The 21,373-nt window shown below is 40.0% G+C and overlaps 1 protein-coding gene across 1 annotated transcript in view; it reads right to left on the bottom strand.

Annotated features, from left to right (window-relative positions):
* Positions 1-349: 349 nt before the first annotated feature.
* Positions 350-21,373, bottom strand: part of LOC121739432 (proton-coupled amino acid transporter-like protein CG1139) — a 70,372-nt gene continuing 49,348 nt past the window's right edge. Inside the window, exons 2-8 of the mRNA XM_042131912.1 lie at positions 7,497-7,585; positions 5,409-5,543; positions 4,140-4,412; positions 3,362-3,722; positions 2,988-3,169; positions 2,386-2,561; positions 350-1,434 (exon numbers count right to left, since the gene is read on the bottom strand). Of these exons, the coding sequence (XP_041987846.1) occupies positions 1,136-1,434; positions 2,386-2,561; positions 2,988-3,169; positions 3,362-3,722; positions 4,140-4,412; positions 5,409-5,543; positions 7,497-7,585 (1,515 nt within the window). The 3' untranslated portion in view covers positions 350-1,135. The remainder of the gene's footprint in view (positions 1,435-2,385; positions 2,562-2,987; positions 3,170-3,361; positions 3,723-4,139; positions 4,413-5,408; positions 5,544-7,496; positions 7,586-21,373) is intronic.

Here is a 21,373-nt window from a genome sequence, read left to right as displayed (position 1 = left end):
TGGAAGCTGTATTGATGTTCGATTTAAATAGCAGAATCGATGCTCTATGACTACAATTTCAACTAGGTACTATTTTATACACTGTCCCCATATGCATGCATGCTGTGTTGATGGTTAGTGTTTTATTATAAAAATAGTCAAAAAGTAAGATTTTCTTGAGTATACTGCTGTCTGCACAGCTAGTCTTATGTTTTTATTCGGTAGGGTAAAATCGAAAACGATCGCCGTTCAAGAACAGAGCAGGATCTGTAAATCTTTAGTAACAGATTTTTATATCTATGCGACAACAGGTACCCAAAAGGAAGTGATGAAGCATTGTGCAGTAAAAATAAATTATAATAATGTTTGCACGATCCGAAAGCTGCATAATATTTGAAAATAAGTGTTGCAAAGAAATATGCAAAGATATTAAAAAGCCACCACTCCCGTTCTTACCACAAACTTAATCTTAGTAACTATGGCCCGTATAATCACGTTAGTTTTTTCTCTTTACTTGTTAATTATTATGAAAGCAAACTAGGATTACCGTATACATAAATCTTTTATTAATACTCTAATATTTCACTGTCGACTGTTCTACAGTGCGAAAAATAATACATTTCGAATGTAATCCAATTTGGTAAAAAACTGCTTAATTCAACTCCAAAGATCAGTAGTAGTAGTAAGTCATCTAAATAATGCCAAGCAGTTAAAATTACTTCTAATAGTCAAAGTAGCTTTAAATACGAATTACAATTAAAAATACTTCAGTGATAGTTTTTTGACGATTCAGAATTGGCCCTATTATAAAATAAATAATCCTATTATTAAACCATAATACTTAAGTATCGCTATTTCTAAACTAAAAATATTTTGTATGAATGTAGATTCGGCCACTAGTCTTACAGACCAGCCTAGAGCGAGTATAGAAAAATAATCTGATATTTGTTATTTACAGACAAATGTTACACATTCCAAAAATATATACATTGAATCAATTTGTCAGTATTCGCATAATCTAAAGTCCGAACTCATAACTATCATACACAATAATTACACTTATCCTTAATAATACCTAAACTCCATAGCTGTACTTAAAATATGCCACGGACGGTTCACTAAATAAAATGGCACTCAAAATTATGTAAAAAAAAGTCTAATTTTCTAGCGTCGAGTTTGTGAAAGGTATTGTGGAGTTCCCGTCGTCTCCTTCCTCCAGCTTTTGTATGATGCCTTGGAGCGAGGTCCAGGTACCGACGATTAGACCTAGGACTCCGAAGACGACGACTATGGCGTTTTTGATGATCATCCGCAGTCTCTCGGAGTCGGAGACGTAGTACCAGTAAGTGCAAGTTTGTATGATAGCTGGGAAGGCGAGCCCTAGAGCGGACAGGCAGAGCGCTCCGAACAACGAAATGAACAAGTCCAGTAGTGGCACCGCGACAGCCAATGCAACTGAAAAGAAAGAATAAGTATTAATATCCAGAAAGTGTATGACATACGTGATACGTTGGATACAAACTAGTAAAACGAAGAACGAACAATATTATAAACCAAGGATTAACTTTCATCGGTTTCTTTCAATAGTAGTGTACAGAGTAGACGTGACATAACCATTATTTAAGGAGTTTCAGTACTGTGTGTACACTACATGGGTGTTGGGTATCATAGGTCACGGGCTGCGGGTGTTGGATATTCTATTTGCCACCAGATGCCGCTATGTAGCCTTACGATAGGTATCAAATAGGCATACTATCGTGACATATGACAGCTATATCGTGACATATGACAGCAGTTTGACACGTTAGACTCTAATGCCGCCTGTACACACTCGACGGGAGCCTCTTGCCAAGACTCTCGGCCGAAACGGGTCTCGAATCTCGTCGAAAGCATGCCTGTACACGCTCGTTCTAACATTTGAACTAAAGAGTAAAGACTCTCGAGACTGTGGAAATTGCTGCCGCTATTTTTTTGTGCTTGCCGCACATTACATTTTTTAAAACATTTCTATTAAAAGTAATTTTAAAGGTATGAAGAAAAAGAATATATTGTGTCGGACCCATGTCGGACCACATTGTAAACCACGTCTGTTCATAAATACTGTCAGCGAACAACTAATTGAACGTCCGCGCCCGCGGTCCGCATCCCGCGGGATGCGGACCGCGGGCGCGGTGCTACCTACCGTGGGCATGTAGGACTCACAACGTCTGAAGATGGTAGTCGCAGCACGCAGTCTCGAGATACCCACTCTACAAACTACCCACTAAAAACTTGGCGATACCCCGAAACCACCATTGACCGAGCCACGGGAGCTATTACATCCGCGAACCTTTACCACCTTCTCACCTTATCTCTCCGTAAAAAATCCCCTTTGTAAATGGCCAGGCTAACGATAATTAAACTTACATGTAATAAGCACGATGGTAGTCCTCAACACGTACTCCCACAGCAGCCTATGGTTGCTGTTGAGCAGTCTCTGGCCGATGTACTCGTTCCATAGGATGTCGATAGCCACATAGCACGCCAGGCCGTGGGTTACAAAAATCGCAAACGCCAGCAAACATTGCACGACGCTGGCTAGCCTGAAATATGAAGCTATCGTGAGAAATGAATAAGTAAATTAAGCGTTAGGTACAATGTCCTACTAAATAGGTATCGTGATCGCCGATCGGATTAAATATTTCTATTATTTTTACTAAGAAACGTTGTATTTCGCTGTGGGATTTGATTATGGAACAAAATAATAGTCGAGGAATTTAAAGCCCAGTTTCTTATAACTACTTTGATGTTGCGGATGATGGTAGTTGGTTGCAATTGCAAACTATGTCTACCACTTTGGGCAGTACTTGTTTCAAAGTTATATTCCAATGAATCTTAATCTTTAGCAGGAAAGGACCAGTATGCTTTAGTACCTAAATGATCTCACGATTCACGTTGTGAGCGTACCTTCCAAGAATAATTAGGCATCTATTAGACTTGTCAGTGTGCTAATTTAATAAAAAACTTACACTTCAGTATCAGACGGCAGGTTAAGCGTGATGGAACCTTTAGCTTCGACGCCGTATCGCAGGTAGCCGAACAGTCCCATGCCCACATACAGTATGATGATGCTTATCATAGCCCGGTTGAGGACACCGAATTTGCCAACGAAATCCCGAGGTGTCTTCATTTCATTCTCCAGAGGAAGAATCTGAAACGGGGGAGAAATGAGACATTTTGTATTTACATAGATACTACTTACATAATATTAACACATTCACATAAAAATAATAACGAATCATTAATTGGGTGGGTACTGGGTAATTACTGTCGTTTTCTCAATAGAGGAAAAAACATTTTGTTTTCCTCTTAAGCAATTGATAATATTGTAGGAAATACTTACAACTCCTATAGCCTCTAACGCGAACAGCACTGTACCGAAGAAGAGAGGGAAATCCGTGATCCTGCCCGCAGGAACCCTTCCTTCCATTGACGGTATTTCTCTGAATATGTAGTACAGGATGATGCCGAAACTGACGATAGTCACAGCGTTGGCGATGGCCGAAAAAGGCGCCAAATACTTCAAATCCCGCACCCAGTTTATGAAAATCAGCGGTAGGAGTATGCATAACATGATATAGGTTATGTTGAAGTCTATTTCGAACTGTTGTTTCAGCACATACTGGATGTTCTCAGCGACGAACACGACGTATACACAGCATGTTCCAATCTGGTACACCAGAAGGAAAATGTTCACTATATGCCTGTAAAAATAGAAAATTTTTCGTGAAAAAAATCTCACCAGTAGATGGTATTGTGATAGGATAAACGTAGCTAAACGTAGATGGAGGATTTTTTTAAGATGTACCCAATTGCACAAAGAAGGGGGGGGGGGGCAGGCATGGATTGTTTTGGGCATCAAGTAGTCTTAATCCGTCACTGATCTTAGCTTAATCTATATATAATAGCTCGGTATTCGATGAAACACGAATAAAATGACATTTTCTAACAATGATTTCTACCTAGATCGATTTATCGCCCCCGAAACCCCCTATATACTAAATTTCATGAAAATCGTTGGAGCCTATATAGTAAGTATATATATTTATACAAGAATTGCTCGTTTAAAGATATAAGATATACAAGAATTGCTCGTTTAGAGATATAAGATAAATACTTACGCTGCATACGGCGCACACTTCTTGAATACATCCGGTCCTTCGTTCAAGGCAGCTTCGGCGGCAGCAGTGTATGTCAGTGATGGCAGTCTCCGCCGTTTGCACAGCACATAGCACGAGTCGATCAGCACATGTATACAATACGTGCACAGAACGCCGATGACCACCGTGCCTATAGACCCGACTACATAGCCAGAGTTCTTGAAAGCGTGAGGCATAGCCAGGATACCTGTTCCCAGACTGCCCTTGAGAAGATGGAGCAGCGTTTCGGTGTTCCTGTGAAGGAATGATGCGTTATAATGACAGTTATATAAAGGTGCTACCTACATGTTTCTTGATTAGTTTCAAAGGACTCTATGACGCCTTAATATATTTAGATAGAAAATGATTGTAACTTCTGCATTCTCTCAGTGTGTGTGCAGTGTACGGGCGCTTTTAAGGTGCTGTTAAGCGATTTTTAACCGACTTCCAAAAAACGAGGAGGTTATAATATTATGTTCGGCTGTGGATATATTTTATTTTTATTTTTGTATGTTCAACGATTGCTCCGCCGTTTGTGAACCGATTTTCGAAATTTTTGTTTTCTTGTATTAGGTTCACTCCAATTTGGTCCCATTTTAATTAAGTACGTTTGCCGGATCGACTATCAACTTAGTCGGTAGTAGGTGTGAAATCTGCTCTAAGCGGCAGAGTATTTTCTGTAGCTTGATATGTATACAATATAATAGGAGGTTCTTTCTCGTTAAAATAATAGTCTTGACCTCGTAAAAAGCAAATACGTCATATTGTTAGACGGAATCAAAAAGATATCAGCAGATAGGAATTCTAAAAGCACTTGTAGAAATCCGCACTCAATCTATTGACCTAAAACAATTACCCAGTAAATAATCTTCAGATAGCGGAAATATTTCAAATTCTTGCGATTTTCCATGATTTTACGTGTTTGTTGGGTAAATAAAAGTATTAGTCACAACTCACAGGTAGAAATGTTATTCTGCAAAATATTTCTCAAAAACTAATCAATAGAAACAAGCAAATCTCATCCTAAAGAGAAGTTGTCACGCAGGTGGTAACGTAATTTAAGTAACCCATAGGTATGACTGAATTCTAGCTCCCAGTATAGCTGTAGACACCTAGTACCTGTGCCTAGTACCTACCTACCTATTATATTTTATAAGGAAAATTTTCAACGTTATTCTACTATCCTATGTATGGTCAAAGACTTAACTTTTCGGCCTTATTAATTGAAGAGAGATCAAAAAGAACACTTACGTCGTAGGATGATCGACTACTCTGTTGTCGTAGGGTTCATATTCTTCTACTTCTTCTATGTTCTTCTCTTTCATATTCACTAGGAAAATGCCCTTGTCCTTCCGTCCTTTCTTGTCATCTTTGACTGGTGATAAACTGAAAGAGAAAAAGTTTCCTTTAAGATCTGTGTAGTAACTAATGTCTATTCTAGATAATATACAGGGTACATACTTAAGAGTTTAGGGTGTGTTATAAGATGGTTATAAGTGTACCTTGTATAGAGTTCACTATGAAAGTGGCAGCGCTGAAGAAGCAATTTTTTTTATGCTTTGAATTGGCAAGCGCCCAGCGTCAGGAGGTTACCCATACAAAATAATAAATAAAGGTTCCACTTACTTTTACAGTGAACTCTGTACATGGGACATATACACAGTACACACCCTAAAGTATTATCACTTAGTTTTGTTACATGTTGTAGAATGATAAATATCCTCTCTACTTTTCAAGACTCGTCGCCAGATAGATCCCGTCCGTTGACTTATCGCTAAGTACAATATATTGTCTATCAAGAGCCAAGTGGCAAAGGACTCTTTCTCTCTATTCTGCAACCGTACTATATATTTTATTTAGTGGCTGAAATTGCGTTGTGAAATTTCCTTGAGATAAGAATATCATCATTCATCAATCGTCATGGTAAAGTATATCATTTATCAAGTTGCTTCAGTTTTCCTTGTGGAAAATTTTTCTCTCTGACTCGTACCTACTGACTTGTATTGCAAATAAGCATATTGGAAGTGCCTGGCGAAGGCACTAATTCCTGGCTTCAACAAGAAACTATCAGAATTAGTGCTCACCTTGGGTAGGAACCAATAAAGAATCCTTACCAGAAGCCTAACTGGGCACTGCAAGCTTAACAAACACTTAAACATAATGGGCATTTGTACAGCATAACGACTTGCAGACAATGTGAGGAGGAGGATGAGACACCTATTCACCTTCTCCTCGACTGTCCTGCTCTACTACAGAGAAGGAACAGGCAACTTGGTCGCCACCAATACTCATCCACAGGGGAAATTCGGGGCACCAACCCCAACCATATCGTTCAATTTATGAGCAGTATTAAGTTGGGGATGATAATCTAGTGCGAAGGAGTCACAATAGATCCTTATGGGTCGCAGAGTCGTCAGTAGGGCTACAGGGACCTGCTTTCTTTAACACAAAAAACGTGCCTGACTATATTATTATTTTTAACAATAATAATTATTACCTATAGTTATCACAAATATACAATGTGTCCCAGCACCGCGGTGTCCGATCCTTTGATGTTATATTGTATGGCATATTTTTTTATTAACAAAATTGGTTTTTTTCCTAACTTTTGAAAAAAAATCTCTGGCTCTCATACTACTTAGTCTGAACAATACCTACTTCATGAGAAAATCTTTATAACTTCAAAGCTACCTATATGACTTAAAGGATAGAAGTAAAGGAATTTAGTGGAGATGAAAACCTCTTCTTTCTTTTTAAATAAAAAAAAACCGGCCAAGTGCGTGTCGGTCCACGCGCAATAATTATTAAGGTTCCGTAGTCAATGACAGGACATTTATAACGTGTTTTACACTACTAACAACATCATCTCAGTTACGGTCAAAGGAATTTGAACGAAAAGTTCCTTTATACTTCGCCGAATATATTTTTAGTTAATAAAACACGTTATAAATGTACATTTATTGACCATACAAAAATTTAAAAAAATTAGCGGTACTACGGATAACGGAACCCTATATTGCGCGTGGCTCGACATGCACTTGGCCGATTTTTCTATGTTTCATTCCACGAAATTCATAACATAATATTATTGTCTTTGTAAGCACTAAGCCTTATCTTCATAGGATATTTACATGAGAAGTATTGCATAGATTAGTGTGAAAGCCCGGGAAAAACTAAAATGGCTGCCATTTTATAACCGTGAGAGAGAGACAAAATTTAAAAGCTAATTTGTCGATTAAAATATGCCATACATCATGACATATTTAAAGTATCGCACACCGGTTTCGGGACACCATGGTATAATTGAAGGCGACTAATATAAAAATGTACGGTACTTACCTCTGTGGGAGGAAGTCGTCGGGTTCGAATGAGGGATTGACCATCTGACCGCCCCGACTGCTCTGTCTGCGAGCCCATTCTTCTGCTTCCTGCAAACAAATACGACTAATCAACACTCTATTCTCATAATAATTATTGTAATTGGCCAGAAAAAATCGCTTGACAAAGTACTATCTCATAATATGATCTATAATATTATTGAACTTGGCTTGACATGCTACCGATAATGGATTTTTACAAATAAAATTCGCTTAACATTGACTTTGCAAATTCGAATGCGCTTATAGTCTTAGCGATAACATAATGTTATTAAGACACTATAATGGTAATCAGTAGTCACTATGGAGAAACTATAGCAATATTAAGTATAAAAAGTTACCTGATTAAGGTAAGTATTTACCTAATTGTTTTAGTCATGTACCATTAGAAAAAGTGAATCGTAGTACCTATATACCCTGATACACATCATCCTATGATGAACATAATCCTACTAATATTTATTTATAAAGTCAGTTTGTTTGACGCCCATTCCCGCCCAAACCGCTGAACCGATTTTGCTGAAATTTGGTATGTTGATACTTTGAGTCCCGGGAAAGGACATATGATATTTTTTATCCCGGAAAAATTTACGGTTCGCGATATACGAATTTTGACGTTAAGCGGAGTTGCGGGCATCATCTAGTATTACAAAATCTTTAAAGCCTTTATAAAAGGGCGTTTTTATCCGTTATGGTTTATATCCGTGTTATTTTTTATCACCACCGTTATCCACCCACTCAATGCTAAACTAGATGGCATCAATCTATTACAATGAGTCCTTTGTTATGTCATACCTGACACCCATTAACGAGATGAGCGGTGACGGTAATGCACATCGTTATACATCATACAAGACGTGTGATGAGGGAGTAGAGTCTAGAATAAAGATTCTAGAATAATAAAAGTTTAGAGGACCGGTTGGTCTCTCTAAGAGTTCACTAGAGGTCGGAGGAGTAAAGAGTAAAACTCGATTTACTGTGGTGAACTGAAGTGATTTATTTACAAAAATGCGCTGCTTATATACAAAAAAATGAGTTAATTATTATTATTACAAAATGTACAAAGGTTAAAAGATTGATTGTGATTGGCTATTACAATTAGAAAGAGATGTACAGAAAGGGATAAAAACATTTACAAAAATTAGAAAGGGAAAAAAATTGAATAAGAAATATTTACAAGGTAATTATGATTGCCGCGCGAGAAACTGGCCGCGCCGCGGCGCGCGGCGCTGGCATCGCCCGAGTATAAATATGGGCTCTCGCGGCCCGCGAATTCAGTCCGCGCGCGCATTCCATACAGACGACGTCTCGCTGCCGGTCGCCGCCGTGCCGGTAATAATTGTAGTGCCGCCATTTTGTGAAGATGGAAGCTCTGCAAACGCCATGAAGACCGTAGCCACGCTGCGAAGATCCCTCGCTCGACGTAACCTCGATGTGAAGACGCGTAGTGTTGTTGCGAAGAATTCTTATTAGAAAAATGCCTTTTTCAAGGCCGGTTCATGTCCGGTATTATTACACGGACAGCTGTTTCTCTCGTCATTGCGAACGTACGTTCTTTGCAGAACGATTTTCTTCTGTGTTTCATCTTCTATAACGAACGTATACAAAGACGGCGTGCGTTCTTTTCAGAGCGCGTTGTTTTCTTTGTTTCAATCGGCGCACGAACGTAGGTGCTGCTACAGTGCTCCCCCTCAAGCGAAGCGTACCGGCAGTCTGACGACACGGCCTGTTCTTGTTGTCTTCTGTGCTGGACTTGCTGGTAACTTCTGCTTGATCGGTGTTGCACTTGGTAATGGTTGTGAGGTAACAGGTAAAGGTAATGAGGTAACGGGTAAGGGTAATGAGGTATTTTGAGGTAAATTATTGGTATGTGAAGGTAAGGTAACAGGTAAATTGGTATTAGGTAAGTTGAGAATTACCGGTGACTGTTGTACATTGCTCGTTGACTCGCCGAGGTAATCTTCACTCAGTATGTAGGCGGGCTTCAAACGATCGATGGATACTGTTGCTGTGCGATCGGGTAGTTGTATTACGAAGTATTTTTCTTCTCGTCGGAGAACTTTGTACGGCCCGTCGTACGGTGTTTGAAGTGGTTTCCTTACGGCGTCATTACGTAAAAATACGTATTCGCACGTAAGTAGATCACGATGTATGAAGATGTTGCGTTGATTACCGTGGCGCTGTACATTGTTTTTCGGCTTGAGAGAGTTGATATTTTTTCGTAGTTGCTCGATGTAGGTATGATCTAGGCTCGATGATGATGTTGTTTCGAAGAAGTCGGCCGGTAAACGTAGGTTACGGCCGTAGGTTAATTCGGCGGCGCTGACTCCGGTGTCCTCTCGTATGGCGGCGCGTAGTCCGAGTAAAACTGTAGGTAGCTCGTCGATCCACGATGTATTACTGTTGATGAGTCTTGTTTTCAGTGAATTCTTGAGACTTCGATGCCAGCGTTCGATCATGCCGTTAGATTGCGGGTGATACGGCGTTGTACGGGTTTTTTCTATTCCCATACATCGAGTTAGGTTGACGAACAGCTGACTCTCGAACTGGCGTCCTTGATCGGTTGTTATTGTAGTCGGACACCCGAATCTCGTTATCCATTGCTCGTAAAATACTCTTGCGACGGTTTCGGCGGTGATGTCGGTGAGTGGTACAGCTTCTGGCCATTTGGTCGAGCGATCGATCATAGTAAGTAGGTATCTATGACCACTCGCTGTTGTAGGCAGCGGACCGATGATGTCGGTGTGTGTATGTTGAAAGCGATCGACTTGTGGGAATGTCGACACGGCGCTCGATGTATGTCGTTGTATTTTGCTTCGCTGACATTGTATGCAGGTTTTCGTCCACTCGCTAATGTCGGAGTTCATTGACGGCCAGAAGAATTTTTGCGCGATGAGTTTTCTTGATGCTTTTGTTCCAGGATGACTTATGTTATGAATGGAGTCGAACACGGCGCGTCGAAAGTCTTGCGGAATGTACGGCCGGACGTATTTTGTTGAAGTTTCGCATACAATCTTGATATCGGAGTTAGGTAGCGTAGTTGTTTTGAAACTTAAGTTTTCTTGACTGTAGAGTGTAGGTAGCGTGCTATCTCGCTCTTGCGCGCGAGATAACTCTTCATAATTTACAGCTGACGGCGTGTTGATTGTTTCGATGCGGCTGAATGTATCGGCGACTATGTTGTCTTTTCCGCTGATATGACGAATGTCGTGCGTGAATTCGGAGATAAAAAGTAGTTGTCGAGTTCTTCTCGGAGTTTCCGATGTCGATGTTTTCTTCTGTAGGGCGAATGTCAATGGCTTGTGGTCGGTGAATATAATGAGTTCTCGGCCCTCGAAAATTTTTCTGAAGTATTTTACTGACATGTAGATAGCTTGAAGTTCGCGATCGTAGGTGCTGTACTTAGTTTGCGCTGTAGTAAATTTCTTCGAGAAGTAGCCGAGTGGTTGCCATTTGTTATTGTTGAATTGTTGTATTACAGCTCCCGCTGCGGTGTCCGAGGCGTCGGAGAAAATAGCGATCGGTGCTTTGTGATTCGGGTGGGCAAGCAAAACAGCGTTTTTGATGCTATTTTTGCAAGCCGTGAATGCTTCTTTTGATGTCTCGTTCCACTCGATCGGTGTCTTGTCTCGCTTTTTTGCATTATGTAGGTATGCGTGTAGCGGGGCTTGGATTGTAGCGGCGTTCGGGATGCTGTCTCGGTAGAAGTTTAGCATACCGAGAAAACGTCGTAATTCTTCTATGTTCTTCGGTAACGGAAAATCTTCGATGGCTTGTAGTTTATCTTGTGGCGGCTTGATACCGTCGCTGTTTACGGTGAAGCCGAGGAATTTTACTTCTTGTTTTCCGAGTACACATTTGGCTGGGTTTATCGTGATTCCGTTTTCTTCTAGACGTTGAAGAACACACCGCAGGTGTTGGCGATGTTCTTCTTCGTTGCTGGATGCGATCAACAAGTCGTCGATGAACGAGAAGACGAAGTCGTAGCCTTGCAGTATTTCGTGTATAAAACGTTGAAATGTCTGGCCTGCGTTTCTTAGGCCGGGACACATTCTCGGAAATTCGAATAAACCGAATGGTGTGATGATTGCTGTCTTCTCTATATCCTCTTCATGGACTGGTAATTGCTGGTAGGCTCGGTTTAAGTCGATCGTCGAGAAAATAGTTTTTCCGGCGAGTTGAAAGGTGAAGTCTCGTAGTCGGGGAATAGGGTAGCGGTCGGGCTTTGTTACTGCGTTGAGTCGTCGGTAGTCGCCGCATACCCTTATGTCGCCGTTTTTCTTCGGTACGACGTGAAGTGGAGAAGACCAGGCGCTCTTGCTGGGACGACAGAGACCTTGTTGCATCATATTTTCGAATTCTTTCTTGACTTGATTGTAGCGATGTGGCTGTAGCGGTCGGGCGCGACAATGTAGCGGTGGCCCAGACGTCTCGATGAAGTGTTCGACGCTGTGTTTCGGTGTAATATTCATCGCTGTCAATCTCGTGATGCCGGGGAAGTCTTCTAGTATGTCGTGGTACGCCTGCGTGCTGTCGACACTACGGACAGTAGGTAGTAGGTACGTCCGTGTAGCGTCCGGGAGCGTTAATATGTAGACTGGTTCTCCCGTCGATGAGTCTTCTATTTTTCAAGTCGACTATGAGTTCGTGGTGTTGCAGGAAGTCGGCACCGAGGATTGGCTTCGAGACTGCGGCGACGATGAACTTCCATTTGTACGGTCGGCGAAGTCCGATGTTGAGTTCTAATGTCTTCTCGCCGTATGTCGGGATGACGGTATTGTTGGCGGCGTAGAGTTGAAAAGGTAGCGGCTGGAGATGAAGGCCTTTCTTTTTTGGTATGACGGATATGTTTGCACCCGTGTCTACCAAAAAAGTGAGATTCGTGGACTTGTCCGTGACGAATAGGCGGTATTGTTTATTGTGAACGCCGGATTCCGCCGCTGCCAACGTTCTGTCTAGTTTTCCGATGTGTTGTATGTACATGGTTGTGTACATTTTCGTGCTTCTTTCCCGAACTTGCTGTGGTAGTAGCAGAAAGGCGATGGTGATGAAGAATGTGGACGCGATGTCGATCGTTGCCGGAATCTTGATGTCGATCGATGTCTTGACCTTGAGCGTCGATAGTATTTTTCTCTTCTATAATTGTTATTGAACTGTTGTTTTTTTAGTTCAGCGACCTCTAGGGAGAGTTTGCGGATTTCTTCGATTAGGAGGCACTCGACGTTTGATGAAGTTGATGCGGAGCTATTTACACGATGAGATGAGATGCTATTTACATTATTTACAGTTGACTGCTCGATGATCTTGTCGGCTAGCGCAGCTTGTTCGTCGAGTGTGGTCTTCGACTGGAAAGTTTCACTGACGGCCAGGACGGAGCGAATATTTGTCGGGAGGAGATTGGCCCACATGAGCTGTAGGGTGGAATCGGGGACCTTGTTGTGAGCCAGGTTTCGCATACGTCTGAGTAATTGTGATGGTTTCTGGTCTCCCAATTCCATGTCTGACAGCAGCGTTTGGAATTGCCGGCTGTCAGATTCTTCATATGCGGAGATGAGCCGGTCTTTGAGGGCTTGGTATTTGTTTGTCTCTGGCGGGTTGTACAGTAGGTCGGCGATTTGTTCGATGTCTTCTTTTTCCAGACGAGCGATGACCATCTGGGAGAGCTGGCTTTGGTTTTTCTGTAGGCTGCTGGTGGCTGCCTCGAAGGTGACGAACCAGAGCCTGGGTTTGTCTCTCCAGAACGGTGGAATTCTCATGGAGAGTGGAGAGAGTGACGTCGCCGTGTTGCTGGTGAGTGCCGAGGTTTCGGGCAGGGATTCGCCTCTGGGTTCCATTTTTTCAGTGGGATTTAGGGCAGCGATTCGTTGTGCAGCGTTTCGTCCGAGCAGCGTTTCGTCGTGCAGCGTTTTGTTGCGGAGAGTTTCCCGGGCAGAGATTCCTCTTGTTCTTCGGGCAGAGTTTCTTCTTGCAGAGGTTGCTTGTTGTTCACGGGGTCACCAGTTTAGAGGACCGGTTGGTCTCTCTAAGAGTTCACTAGAGGTCGGAGGAGTAAAGAGTAAAACTCGATTTACTGTGGTGAACTGAAGTGATTTATTTACAAAAATGCGCTGCTTATATACAAAAAAATGAGTTAATTATTATTATTACAAAATGTACAAAGGTTAAAAGATTGATTGTGATTGGCTATTACAATTAGAAAGAGATGTACAGAAAGGGATAAAAACATTTACAAAAATTAGAAAGGGAAAAAAATTGAATAAGAAATATTTACAAGGTAATTATGATTGCCGCGCGAGAAACTGGCCGCGCCGCGGCGCGCGGCGCTGGCATCGCCCGAGTATAAATATGGGCTCTCGCGGCCCGCGAATTCAGTCCGCGCGCGCATTCCATACAGACGACGTCTCGCTGCCGGTCGCCGCCGTGCCGGTAATAATTGTAGTGCCGCCATTTTGTGAAGATGGAAGCTCTGCAAACGCCATGAAGACCGTAGCCACGCTGCGAAGATCCCTCGCTCGACGTAACCTCGATGTGAAGACGCGTAGTGTTGTTGCGAAGAATTCTTATTAGAAAAATGCCTTTTTCAAGGCCGGTTCATGTCCGGTATTATTACACGGACAGCTGTTTCTCTCGTCATTGCGAACGTACGTTCTTTGCAGAACGATTTTCTTCTGTGTTTCATCTTCTATAACGAACGTATACAAAGACGGCGTGCGTTCTTTTCAGAGCGCGTTGTTTTCTTTGTTTCAATCGGCGCACGAACGTAGGTGCTGCTACAAAAGTATTTACGAATTGGAGATGTTAATTCTTTTTAAATTCTGGTAGCACCTCCTTCGTGATTCGTGAGTATAGCAGACACAATAGACTTTCAATTGTTATGCGGCAGCCGGCTGCCGCTTGGGAATTGATGGGTTAAATAATATTGTACCACAGAGGTAAAAAAATATCAACAAATATCCCCTCCTCATAAAGCAAAGCGAACTTTTTTGTAGAGAATAACTATAATATAAATTAAAAAACCCCGATACTTATATTATCCATACTAATATTATAAATGCGAAAGTATCTCTGTCTGTCTGTCTGTCTGTCTGTCTGTCTGTCTGTCTGTCTTGCTTTCACGCCAAAACTACTGAACCGATTGCAATGAAATTTTGTACACAGTTATTCTAGAGTCTGAGAAAGGACATAGGCTACATTTTGATGTGGGAAAATATCTTATTTCCATGAAAATATCGATGAAAATTTATTCGCATTGCGCAGGCCAGCGCTCATCCCGGGGGTCCTGGGTTCGAGTCCCGCAGGCGGAACAAGTTTTCAATGTTCCTGGGTCTTGGATGTGTATTAAAATAATATTTCAAAAATCTTAAATATATTTTATGTATAATATTATAAAAAATCCAGAAATATATCGATGCAATTTAGTTCTAATACGATTCAACAGATGGCGTTTTATTTTATTTTAGTTCTAATACGATTCAACAGATGGCGTTTTATTTTTTACTTAAATATATTTTATGTATCTATACTTCTATACTAATCCATACTAATATTATAAATGCGAAAGTATCTCTGTCTGTCTGTCAGTCTGTCTGTCTCACTTTCACGCCAAAAACTAATATTATAAATGCGAAAGTATCTCTGTCTGTCTGTCTGTCTGTCTGTCTTGCTTTCACGCCAAAACTACTGAACCGATTGCAATGAAATTTTGTACACAGTTATTCTAGAGTCTGAGAAAGGACATAGGCTACATTTTGATGTGGGAAAATATCTTATTTCCATGAAAATATCGATGAAAATTTATTCGCATTGCGCAGGCCAGCGCTCATCCCGGGGGTCCTGGGTTCGAGTCCCGCAGGCGGAACAAGTTTTCAACGTTCCTGGGTCTTGGATGTGTATTAAAATAATATTTCAAAAATCTTAAATATATTTTATGTATAATATTATAAAAAATCCAGAAATATATCGTTGCAATTTAGTTCTAATACGATTCAACAGATGGCGTTTTATTTTATTTTAGTTCTAATACGATTCAACAGATGGTGTTTTATTTTTTACTTAAATATATTTTTTCACGCCAAAACTACTGAACCGATTGCAATGAAATTTTGTATACAGTTATTCTAGAGTCTGAGAAAGGACATAGACTACATTTTGATGTGGGAAAATATCTTATTTCCATGAAAATTTCGATGAAAATGAATTCGCATTGCGCGTGGCCAGCGCTCATCCCGGGGGTCCTGGGTTCGAGTCCCGCAGGCGGAACAAAAAGTTTTCAATGTTCCTGGGTCTTGGATGTGTATTAAAATAAAATTTCAAAAATCTTAAACATATTTTATGTATAATATTATAAAAAATCCAGAAATATATCGATGGAATGAACATTTTATTTCTAATACGATTCAACAGATGGCGTTTTATTTTTTACTTTATTGTAACATAGAACTAATCATACTTATTAGTTAGTATGTTTTTGTTTATAGTTTTTAATACGTTAGAATATTATCTATACTAATATTATAAATGCGAAAGTATCTCTGTCTGTCTGTCTGTCTGTCTCGCTTTCACGCCAAAACTACTGAACCGATTGTAATGAAATTTTGTACACAGATAGTCTAAAGCCTGAGAAAGGACATAGGCTACTTTTTAAGTGGAAAAGGGGGTTGTAAGGGGGTGAAAATGCGTAAATTTGGTCAAATTAAGTTAGTTCCAAAAACTCAAAATAGATGGCGCCAAGAGTCCCCTAGATCGCGCTATTGCTTGCTCATGCGTATTTCTATAAGAGATTGTACCATGTTAAACATGGGTTTTCGATTCTTTCGATTGTTATTTTTTTTAATATGAAATAAGGGGGCAAACGAGCAAACGGGTCACCTGATGGAAAGCAACTTCCGTCGCCCATGGACACTCGCAGCACCAGAAGAGCTGCAGGTGCGTTGCCGGCCTTTTAAGAGGAAATAAGGTAATAGGGGAGGGTAGGGATGGGAAGGGAAGGGAATATGGGAGGGTAGGGAAGGAAATAGGGTAGGGGATTGGGCCTCCGGTAAACTCACTCACTCGGCGAAACACAGCGCAAGCGCTGTTTCACGCCGGTTTTCTGTGAGAACGTGGTATTTCTCCGGTCGAGCCGGCCCGTTCGTGCCGAAGCATGGCTCTCCCACGTTATACACGTTCTATACTAATCTATACTAATATTATAAATGCGAAAGTATCTCTGTCTGTCTGTCTGTCTGTCTGTCTGTCTCGCTTTCACGCCAAAACTACCGAACCGATTGTAATGAAATTTTGTATACAGATAGTCTAAAGCCTGAGAAAGGACATAGGCTACTTTTTTACTGGAAAAAAGGGTTGTAAGGGGGTGAAAATACGAAAATTTGTTTAAATTAAGTTAGTTCCAAAAATTCATACTAGATGGCGCCGTGCGTCTTTTACATCGCGCTAACGCTTGCCCAACATCTTTCTATAAGAGGTGGTATCATCATACACTTAAGTTTCGGTTTTTTTCGATTGTTATTTCTTTGCGTTATTTAATAAGCCTTATATATTTTACATTATATTACATAGGGTGACGTAACCTTAAACCTATCAATGATAAATAGTTTATGGGTAAAGTTGTGTAATTGGGGGGCTAAATAAGCTTTAAAATTTGGCATAATATATAAAGTTTAATTTAAAAAAAATGAAATATTATGTACACACTGCACAGCTGTTTTGATATAAGGGGTACCAGGGTATTTTTTAAAATAGCTTTTGACACCAATTTTGTTGACATCGCGCGCTATAAACTGAAGTCCACGCGGACGAAGTCGCGGGCAACAGCTAGTATTTTTAATATGCACGTAATACGCTTTTATTTGAGACCCTATTAATTGCGGACTTGCGGACGGACGAATATAGGGTTCCGTATTACCGCTAGTTTTTGATAAGTTTTGTATGGTCAATGAATGCACATTTATAACGTGTTTTACACTACTAACAACATCATCTCTGTTACGTTCAAAGAATTTTGAACGAAAAGTTCCTTTGTACGAAATACGAATACATTTTTTTTACTCAACTTTAAATGAATTCTTCTTAGCTGTGATAGTTTTCCTTTTAAATTCAGCACAATTCCTATTCCTACTCCTGTGAATTTTTTCACATTTCCAGAAGTAAACGTTAAAACTGGCTTAGTTGGTAGAAGGGAGGTACACTGAACTCTAACGATTTTTTACACTTTAAAACTTCATATTTCAAAAATCGATCCCTAAATCGGAAAAAGAGATTTGCATACTAGTAATATTTTTAAAAAACCTATCCAATGACATCCCACACGGTAGGATGTCCGCGAAAAAAAATATCACCCCCGCATTGTAGGGGAGGTATTACCCTAAACATTTTTTTAAGAGTTCGGCATGAATGCACATCAATAAGATGTGCATTCATGCCGAATTACAGCTCTGTAGGCCTTATAATCTGAGCAAAACCGCGGACAGACAGACGGACGGACGGACAGACCGAAACTATAAGGGTTCCTTGTTGGCTACGAAACCCTAAAAAATCACGACTCATTACACGTGTTATTCGCAGCTACTTCAATATTTTCGGGTGCGATCTTTATCTCCAAGGCTGTAAAGTTTTCCGAGAAGTCAAAATCGTGATCCAATAATTTGGTTGAATTATTTTTGTGTGCGTTACCAGTTAAATGGTTTGTCATTGTTGGTTCGTGTCAATATTTTCGAGTGTTTTGCATAAATTAGATTCTGCGTAGAATGTACGCACGGAAAATGAAAACGTTTGGCTTTTTATCTATATCTCACTAGGTTTCGCAAAACTACCATGTTATACAATGTTTAACTTAAGCATTATACAAGTCATGTATCAGGTATTCAATACATAATTTTTTATAAACATTGAGCGGGCTGTAAAATGCTGTGTTTTCTAATTAGTGTTTAGCCGATTGAATTTTGAAATTGAAATTTATTTAATCACTAGCTGTTGCCCGCGACTTCGTCGGCGTGGACTTTAGTTTATAGCGCGCGGTGTCAACTAAATTTGTGTCAAATTTAAAAACTTTTTAAAACCCTGGTAAGTGGTACCCCTCTTAGGGCCGCGCTACACCGGAATGGCAGCGCTGAAAGTGATCGCCTTGCCGCTGCCATTCCGGTGTAGCGCGGCCCTTAATCAAAATACAGCTGTGCAATGTGCACATAATCTATACTAATATTATAAATGCGAAAGTATCTCTGTCTGTCTGTCTGTCTGTCTCGCTTTCACGCCAAACGCCAAAACTATCGAACCGATTGTAGTTAATGAAATTTTGTATACAGATAGTCTAAAGCCTGAGAGAGGACATAGGCTACTTTTTTACTGGAAAAAGGGTTGTAAGGGGGTGAAAATACGTAAATTTGTTCAAATTAAGTTAGTTCCAAAAATTCATAATAGATGGCGCCGTGCGTCTCCTACATCGCGCTGACGCTTACTCAAAAGTCTTTCTATAAGAGGTGGTATCATTTTATGTTCAAGTTTAGATTTTTTTCGATTGTTATATCTATTCTACGTTATTAAATAACTCAGTACTTTATCTGTGCAGTGACGTAACCTTAAACCTATCAATGATAAATAGTTTATGGGTAAAGTTGTGTAATTGGGGGGCTAAATAAGCTTTAAAATTTGGCATAAAATATAAAGTTTAATATAAAAAAAATGAAATACTTATTGTGTGCAGAACGGATGAGCGCTGGCCACGCGCAATGCGAATTCATTTTCATCGATATTTTCATGGAAATAAGATATTTTCCCACATCAAAATGTAACCTATGTCCTTTCTCAGACTCTAGAATAACTGTGTACAAAATTTCATTGCAATCGGTTCAGTAGTTTTGGCGTGAAAGCGAGACAGACAGACAGACAGACAGACAGAGATACTTTCGCATATATAATATTAGTATGGATATTAGTATGGATTTGCCTAACGGAAAACACGATTCACTTATTTTGACTCGATAGTCGATACTCGATAGTTTTATTTTTCGAAATTATGAATCTTTCTGGCTTATTCAACAAATATCTGTTACACTTATTGAGTTACTATCATTAAATTACTTGCACTACTACAATCACACACTTTATAAACTAATGGCTAAAGGTTTTGTATTTAATTTTTAAGTAATCATTAGTATTGTATTTAATTTTTAAGTAATCATCAAAAACATTTTTGGGACTTGCGACCTTTACTTTCGTGCTATAATGCGGGAACCGTTGTTACGCGATATTGTTTACTATTAGCTGCAGCGAAAAGCACAATGCCCGGGGGCACGATTCTGAAATGTATGAATGGTGTGTAGGCCGCTCTTAAAGAAAACCGCATCAAAATCCATTCAAAGATTAAGCATACATAGGGACAGACAGCGGGAAGATCTTATTCTGTGCAGTGATTCCAATTTCCAACGGAGCGAAGAGAGAGAGCCTTATCGCAAATGACACTTTTGCTTGTATACGGAAATGCCTAATACGGCTAAGGAAAGCCATATTATGTGTCCTGTTAAGGTGCAACATGGTAATTAAATCAGCGATCGGGGTCGTTGGCAGTCTATCAAACATTAATTCGGTTTCAAATAAATTAACACGCTCTTAACGTTAAGTTAACATTCTGAACGAGATCTCAGGGTTGTCACGAACTCTGAGAGAGATTTAGGGTTTTGACAACCCTGATATCTCTCACAGGGCTGACACAACCTGCTAATTGACGTGAATGAAATTATTATTTCTACTCGTAAATGAAGCATTGCACACGTGAAATGAAATCCCACTTGAAGACATACATATTGCTGGATATGTTAAACGGTAAACCATAGTTGATTAAGATGGTTACTGGTTAACGTGCTATACCTAACTCTGGTTTAATCTGAGTGAGCAAAATGTAGTTTTTGTTTTTCTTTACTTTAACCGAGTTAAAGATTTTGAAATTATAGTGCAAACAAATACCAAACTTAAATCAAGATAAGAATCTCAGTCAGAATCTATTATCAAACAATACTCTAACCTTTGGGGGTTCCTTTACCTATCTTGGCAACGAATCTTAAGAATCTCAAAATAGATTGAGAGTAGTCAGTGTATTAATAGTCCAATATCCCCTCTGACCTTATTCCTGGCTAACGAGTAACGACACACATCCTGGCGATATAATGTCTCAATTATTGTCAATTTTTAGGGCTGCCACCTTTGTGTTTTTATTCTTCAAAGTGCTATCAATTTAGTAATCTGTGCTAGTATTTCCGCAGGTAGTGGCGAGGTCGATAGCCATTGTGTGTATGTGGCGTAGCTACGAGCTGGGTAACCGAGAACCCTGGGACAAAATAAAGTAGGAGCCCAACCAGCTCGCAAGACAATCTATACTAATATTATAAATGCGAAAGTATCTCTGTCTGTCTGTCTGTCTGTCTGTCTGTCTGTCTGTCTGTCTCGCTTTCACGCCAAAACTACTGAACCGATTGCAATGAAATTTTGTACACAGTTATTCTAGAGTCTGAGAAAGGACATAGGCTACATTTTGATGTGGGAAAATATCTTATTTCCATGAAAATATCGATGAAAATTACTTCGCATTGCGCGTGGCCAGCGCTCATCCCGGGGGTCCTGGGTTCGAGTCCCGCAGGCGGAACAAAAAGTTTTCAATGTTCCTGGGTCTTGGATGTGTATTAAAATAATATTTCAAAAATCTTAAATATATTTTATGTATAATATTATAAAAAATCCAGAAATATATCGACGCGATGCAATGGACGTTTTAGTTCTAATACGATTCAACAGATGGCGCTTTTTTTTACTTCGTTGTAACATAGAACTAATCATACTTATTAGTTA

Source organism: Aricia agestis, chromosome Z, assembly GCF_905147365.1.
Source record: "Aricia agestis chromosome Z, ilAriAges1.1, whole genome shotgun sequence".
Lineage (NCBI taxonomy): Eukaryota > Metazoa > Arthropoda > Insecta > Lepidoptera > Lycaenidae > Aricia > Aricia agestis.
The sequence above is the reverse complement of the archived record's forward strand: the minus strand, read 5'-3'. Positions and strand labels throughout refer to the sequence as shown.